Raw genomic sequence first — 7465 nt, forward strand, 5'->3', positions numbered from 1 at the left:
CCTCTCCTCCCCTCCCCTCCTCTTCTCTGTCTTTCAGGCCTCCTCTCTCCCTCAAATCCCTACCCCCAGGCTTCCCCCATCTGGTGTATTTACACATGAATAAAAAAATCTTTAAAGGCACAGGTGGCATAGGTCTGAAGTGAGGAGGAGCTGTAGCAGGAGAGGTCAGAGGTGAAGAGACAGCTCAATGCTACAGGCATTTAGCATGACATAGAAGACTTGAGATGTTTCTACAAGGAAGCCAAGAATCCCACTAGGCTTCATGCTGGTGCCTCCTTTGGGGAATCTGTATTTCTGTCAAGTGCAGGGGACCCAAGCTCCTGACTCCTGTTTGTGAGTCAGAATTTGCTCTGAGGTCTGAGTCCACATGTTGGCTTCTAGTCAGGATATCTGTTTCTGAATGGGACTTGAAAACCCTGGGCTCAGGTAAGGTGGAGTTGACTGAGAAAGGTATGGTGGTCACCCTCTTAACTTTCTTAGGGGTATTGATTTGGGAATTCCCAGAGAAGTCAGTGGGGAGGGTAGGATTTCAGTGGTTCTATGAACCCACTGGAACGGATGGCAGCAGTTTTCTCTTCATTCATTCATTCACCATAGAGTCACTTTAGATACTTTAGACCAATCCTTGGGATAGGTGCTGAAGTGGATGCAGTGGACCTGGTCCCTGTCCTTGAGGAGCTCCCAGGCAGATAGAAACATAAAAGGGGTCAGGAGGATGTGCCCATCAATGTGGACGACTGTACCAGGTGCCCAGGCTGGGCAAGAAAGAGAATGGATTAGCTGTGCCCAGGGGCTCAGGGTTGGCTCTCATGTGGAGGAGGCAGAACAATACAGATGAGCTTGAAAGGAAGGAAGGAAGGCTGCAGGCTGAGGAAAGGGATGGGCAGTGTTATACCACAGAGCCGCTTGGTGTCTCCCACATGTGATGGGGGCAGCCGGAAGAGGAGAAATTCCGATTGCACGTAGCCTTCATTCCAGGTTAAAGTGCTGGGGCTGAGTATGCAAGAGCCACAGAGGACTTGTCAAAAGGGTAAACAAGAAACCAAAACAAAAATATCTCGACACTGTTTGGCTGGGTGGCAGGCCTGCAGGAGGGAAGACTAGCTCCGAGGCCTGGAGGAAAAACAGGAAGGCGGATGGTGGGCACTGTGTCCACGGCCCATGCACTGCTAAGGCTCTGGGTTCTGCCTGGAGGGTTGAGGCTCTTTGGTCACTAGGGGAGGGGACTGGCTCACCGACCAGTGGGTGATGTGTTCTAGGTAGACACGCACATTCACGCAGCGGCCTGCATGAATCAGAAGCACCTGCTGCGCTTCATCAAGCACACGTACCAGACAGAGCCTGACAGAACTGTGGCTGAGAAGCTAGGTCGGAAGATCACCCTGCGGCAGGTGTTCGACAGCCTGCACATGGACCCCTACGACCTCACGGTGGACTCGCTCGATGTTCATGCGGTAAGCGAGCTTCTGCCCTGGGGACCTCCATCTGGACTGCTCTAGCCACAGAAGCCAGCAGAGCTGTGCTTGGACAGTTGGTGGCTGGAGAAATCATCTGTCTTTGCTTGTAGTAGAGCTGCAGAAGGAATCTAGTGTTATTGAATAGTGGGGCTGGGAACAAATGAGTCAAAGGAAGACCATGAAGTCGGATGGTTACAAGTTCTAATTCCCCCTCAGTCTCTTAGGTGTCATATACCCTTCGGTGACTCACTTAAGCTTTTATTTTCTTGTCAGTAAAATGATGGCCGAGGGGCTGGAGAGATGGAGTAAAGAGCATTTTCTGGTCTTGCAAGAAGACAGGACTTGCAGTTCTCAGAACCCACAGGCTCATGAGTGCCTATTACTACAGTTCTAGGGACTCAGCACCCTCTTCTGGCCATTACAGGCACTGCATGCACTCAGCACCCATCGAGCCAAGCAGGCATACATACATAAGTGAAAAATAATTGATACATTAAAAAAAAATTTAAAAAGTGATGACTATCATGTACCCTGTTAATTTTCAAAGTTGCTAAAATTCTGGATGATGGTGCAGTTGCTGTGGGGACAGCAGAGTGGCTCTTTAAAATGTTAGCTGAAAGTATTTTAGTGGAGCTCACAGTTAAGAGACCTTGAATTTTAAAAGATATTCCATAGACTTCCTAGCTCCTACTCACACCCCTGAAGGCACTGAAAATGGAGACTTCAGTAGACACTTGCATGGCGCTATTCATAGCATCGTTATCTTCAGTATTCAAAAGGAAGAAAATAGCACAAGTATTCGACCATAGACAATAAGTAACCCGAATGTAACAGATACACACAGTAGTTCAGACTTAGAAAGCCAGAGTAAAAACTTAATTTTTTCCTGATTCCGTTTTTTGTGATGTATGTATGTATGTTTTTATACATGTGTGGCACATGTATGTGTAGGCCTGAAGTTGATGCCAGGAATCATTCTGGATTGCGCTCCCACCGTATTCATTGAACCATGAAGGGTCTCTCGATCAAACTTAGAGCTCATCAGTAGAGGCTAGCCTTAGCCAGCCTCTTTGAGGATCCCCTCTTTGCTTTCTGAGGCTGGAATTAGAGGCTGGTCACTATGCCCACCTGGGTTTCTGAGGATCTGAACTCTGGTCCATGGGGTGAGCAGTAACGATTAGCTGCTGAGCCATCTTCCCTGACCCTGAACTTGGTATTTTTGATTGTTCAGTGGTCTTTGTGCCCTCTGCTCTGTATGTCCATTATGTTCCTCAGACCTCCCGGCCCTTGACACTCCACCACAGAGTGCCCGTCCAAAGAGTTCTATGGCTGCCTGAGGGGACGCAGAATGTCCAAGGTTTCATGCAGAAAGTTGTGGTGACACATGCCTGTAATTCTATCACTATAGAGGATGAGGCAGGAGGATTGCAAGTTAGAAGATAACCTGTGCTACATAATGAGGTTCTGTCTAAAAGAAAGAAAAGGAGAGGGGGGATCTAGAGCTAAAGATGGGGGTGACTACATTTTCCAGTACAGCTGCCTTGGAAAGGCCTGGAGAAAGGCATTTGGTAGCCACATGGAAATGTAATGCAGCGGGCTGGTGGTCTCCTCCTTAGGGCCGCCAGACATTTCACCGCTTTGACAAGTTCAACTCCAAGTACAACCCCGTGGGGGCCAGCGAGCTCCGGGACCTGTATCTGAAAACGGAGAACTACCTGGGGGGAGAATACTTTGCTCGCATGGTCAAGGTGAGTGAGCCCTCAGCCTCTTCCGATACCTGCCGTCGTCTGCCTTCAGAAAGTAGGGGCATGTGTGACCTCTGTCCCTTCCTCTCCCCGAAGGCCCTTCTGTCCACCACCCAATACGGGCAAGCACTGATCTCCTGCTCTTGAGCATGGGCAGGTGTGTCCTGAGGGCCGATGGCAGGGAAGGGGCAGGAAGGGAAGAGCTCCTAGCATCCTGGCCCCACCCTTGTCTATTGCAGCCAGAACTCGGCTGGTTGCAGGCTGGCCCCAGGTGGAGACGTGGCTGCTGCCCAGCCTGGTTCTGCAGCCAGGCCTGTTTCTATAGCCTGCCAGTGTCAGACCCTGGCCTCCGTCCCAGGAGAAGCCTCGGCCGGGGGAGTGGGTGCTTCTGTGGCAATGCCAGGGATTTAGAACAGCCTTCCCACCTATGAGCAGGTAGCTGAAGGATCCCAGGGCCCACCTAGGGATCGGGGTCTCCTGTAGCTGGGAGGCTTTTGGGCTGACTCAGTTCTTGGTATCAGGAAGTAGCCCGGGAGCTGGAGGACAGCAAGTACCAATACTCGGAACCGCGGCTCTCCATCTATGGTCGCAGTCCCAAGGAATGGTCTAGCCTGGCCCGCTGGTTCATTCAGCACAAGGTCTACTCACCCAACATGCGCTGGATCATCCAGGTGCCCCGGATCTAGTGAGTATCGTGCTCTTGTCTGCCAGCGTTCTCGGGGGACCACAGCCTGTCCTACATGGTTCCTGGGTGTGCTCCTGAGGGTGGGGCGGGGTGTTGGGGTGGCTCTCAGCACACATCACTCTTGATTTTAAAGGATATATATATATATTATATATATATATTAGAAGGTCTTGGTGGGGGACTATCCTTTCTTCTCATTGAAGAATTTGGGTGAACCTAGGGCATGAGATACCCCATAGTGTCCTACATGGCTGGCCTCTCCCTGGCCATCATGCAGAGTGACACTCACCCCAGCTGGGCAGGGCATGGGGTTCAGAGGGGCCGAGTTCAGCTCTCACCCAGCCTGAATCCCACTGCTTCACTCTCAGTGGCCTTAGGCTTGAGGCAGTGGCCCAATGGGCACAGGAAGATAGATGCCCATCAGTTTGCAAGCACTGACCACACTGGCTGTTTACTCTGCTGGGAAAGTGCCTGGGGTTCCACCCCACAGACCAAGTCCTCCTAACAAGCAAGTCTTTGGTTTTCCCAGTGATATATTTAGGTCCAAGAAACTACTGCCAAACTTTGGGAAGATGCTGGAGAACATCTTCCTGCCCCTTTTCAAGGCTACCATCAACCCTCAAGATCATCGGGAGCTTCACCTCTTCCTTAAATACGTAAGTGCTGGGGCATCTAGTGAGCCCAGTGCAGGGGCGGGGGGGTGAGCAACAGCTGCCCCACATGGGTCTGGTTCACCACTCTGCTTCCCTCCTCAGCTCCTAGACCCAGGCACGGGCTGACAGCTCCAAGAAGCTGTATAATGGAAGGAATGGGGGAGGGGGAGGCTTCTTCTCAGGGTAGTGGTTGCTGGTCACACTGGGGAAGGCTTTGTCTGTCCCTAGAAGGGCAGCTGTGGGCAAGGATCAGCAGCTCTTAGCCTGGAGGTTGGAGATACCTGATGAAAGGGTTTCCTAGGTCTCTTCCCAGTGAAGCAGAAGAGCCTCTGGGGTCACTGCTGCATCTGGCCAGGGACCCTAGATCTCTTGTGAGGTACCCTGCAGGTGCCATACCAAAGGAATCCTTTACCTATAATTCTGAATCCAGCTCTGGACCTCTTTGGGCCTAGAGTCTAGTCATCCCACTTGGACAGCTTCCTAAACCACTTTGGTCCTGGTTTGCTCAACATCAAAATGAGGCCACAGCCACCTCCCTGCCACAGTTGTCACTTGAGTACTAACTAGCTGATGAGTTGTAAGACTGGGGGGCCTTGATGGATGGTAGTAGATGCGTGGCATATCAAGTAGCCCCACGCCCACCCCAGCTTGTTATGCCGCCATTGACAGTGGCTGCTGTTCTCTGCAGGACTGGCCTCCTTGGCACATCAGCAGAAAACTTGGCAGCTCACACCTGCCCTCATCTGGCCCAGCCTCAGTTTCCTCATTGTCTCCCCTGATACACAGGAGCTGGCATTCTCCAGGCTAGCCTACTGGGCCAATGCAGAGGCCCAGGGTCCCCGACAGGAGTGTGAGCTCCTAAACCCTGTGGGAGCTGAACCAGGTCCTAGCTCAATGTCAGCATCCTTACTCCCCACACAGGTGACTGGGTTTGACAGTGTGGATGATGAATCCAAGCACAGTGACCACATGTTCTCAGACAAGAGTCCCAGCCCAGACCTCTGGACCAGTGAGCAGAACCCGCCCTACAGTTACTACCTGTACTACATGTATGCCAACATCATGGTGCTGAATAACCTCCGCAGGTGGGTGAGGCCCTGGCATGAACCTGTGTTTTACATGCCTGTGATCCTTCTGCCAACATGTACACCCACATGGTACTTAAATTTCTCACATGACTGTTCACACATGTGGGCATATGCTTGAGAAGACTCATGCCAATACAGATATGTAGTGTATGTGCAATGATGCTGTACACTTGCACACATGTTTATATGTACATACTCACCACATCCCATGTGGGCTATTATATCTCAGAGACAGGAGAGACCTAGCACACGCTGACCATATGCATGCTTCTTTACTGCGATGCAGCAATCTGTACACATGCATTTATGCTTTGAAGAAGTGCAACTCCCATGTGATAGGCACAGCCTGGACAGGCGCAGGAGAGACAGAGTGAAACAGATTCAATTTGCATAAGTCTTAGAGTGGTCTCCCATGGAAAGATTCCACAAACCAGATAAACTACATACCAGCAGGAGCCAGAAACCTGGGGCACAGGATATAGGACACAGCTACATTCCCTTCTCTGAGAGTTTAATATTGCATACACCTTTCTTTGGAGTGTGGCTTCTCATTGCCTACCACTGAGCTAGTCCAGGCTGTGATGTGGGAGTTTAGAGTGGGGTTGAGGAAAGGGTCTGGGACCAGGGTGGAGGTGGACCTCCGCTGAGCCCTGGGAGACCAGGGTGGAGGTGGACCTCTGCTGAGCCCTGGGAGACCAGGGTGGAGGTGGACCTCTGCTGAGCTCTGGGAGACCACGATGGAGGTGGTCCTCCGCTGAGCTCTGGGAGACAAGCCTTCTGCTTCTGGCTTTGTCACTGACCTGCTCAACATCTTTCAACAAACGTCATCTCCTGAGCTTTTGCTCATTTCTAAATGACCTGGTTAGACCTGATTTCTCATGGTGGATGGAGGCCATAGTCTTGGAAACCCAGGAAATGGCAGGTGGGGGTGAGTGGAGGAAGGCCAGGATCCTTCTCTATGTCTAGTCTCCTCTGCCTTTGGCTTCCGAATTGTAGGAGGGGCTGCTTCTAGGGCGCACTGGTTTGGCTGTGCTGACCATGCCATAGGGATGTTCTCCCCTGGACTGGGGATGTGGGCAGGGTAAGCCAGGGGTGCATCTTGACCTGGAGCCTCCCTTCCACAGGGAACGAGGCCTGAGCACGTTCCTGTTCCGGCCACACTGTGGGGAGGCCGGCTCCATCACTCACCTAGTGTCTGCCTTCCTGACTGCAGACAACATTTCCCACGGGCTGCTCCTCAAGAAGGTAAGTGAGCAGCTCCTGGGGACCTGGTGCTAAGTGTGCTGGCTTCCCATCCCCCATCCCCTCTTCAGAGAGCTGGTCAGTGGTCCTGGGGGGAGGGGGCGTGGCTCCTGGAGGGCTGCACCACTGCTACTGTAGTCTTCTTGGTTTCACTTCAAGTTTTATTTAAATATTTTCACATATTTTGATCATATTCTTTCCCCCTTCCAACTCCTTCCTACCCTCTACCTAACTCATGTTCTCATCCTCCCCTCACCCCCACCCCCCAAAAAACCCCCAAAACTAAAGCAGGAAAACCAAGAAAAATAATTTGGTTCACCTTTAGCCATAAAATAACCAAACATCACATTTTAGATGAAGAAAAAAAAAAAACCTAAAACATCTCCTGACTTTCTTTATAGAAACAGCATCACCAGTCGTTTAGTACTTCCAGCTTCCCTTTCCTTTTTAAAGACTGATTTTTATTTTTATGTTTGTGCATGCATGCCTATGTGTGTGTGTGTGTGGGGGGGTGTCTGTGCATGAGTGAGGCAGGTGCCTGCAGGGGGTCTGTGCATGAGCGAGGCAGGTGCCTGCAGGGGGTCTGTGCATGAGC

General features: G+C 51.3%; 1 protein-coding gene across 10 annotated transcripts in view; it reads left to right on the forward strand.

The window, feature by feature from the left end:
• The window catches only part of Ampd3 (adenosine monophosphate deaminase 3), a 46130-nt gene that overhangs the window by 32202 nt on the left and 6463 nt on the right, over positions 1-7465 (forward strand). For all 10 annotated transcript variants that reach the window (XM_031387865.1, XM_031387862.1, XM_031387860.1 and 7 more), the window contains 6 exons: positions 1260-1454; positions 3074-3205; positions 3724-3887; positions 4417-4543; positions 5462-5625; positions 6753-6873. In XM_031387865.1, the coding sequence (XP_031243725.1) occupies positions 1260-1454; positions 3074-3205; positions 3724-3887; positions 4417-4543; positions 5462-5625; positions 6753-6873 (903 nt within the window). The remainder of the gene's footprint in view (positions 1-1259; positions 1455-3073; positions 3206-3723; positions 3888-4416; positions 4544-5461; positions 5626-6752; positions 6874-7465) is intronic.

Source organism: Mastomys coucha, unplaced genomic scaffold (genome assembly GCF_008632895.1).
Source record: "Mastomys coucha isolate ucsf_1 unplaced genomic scaffold, UCSF_Mcou_1 pScaffold21, whole genome shotgun sequence".
In the NCBI taxonomy this organism is placed as follows: domain Eukaryota; kingdom Metazoa; phylum Chordata; class Mammalia; order Rodentia; family Muridae; genus Mastomys; species Mastomys coucha.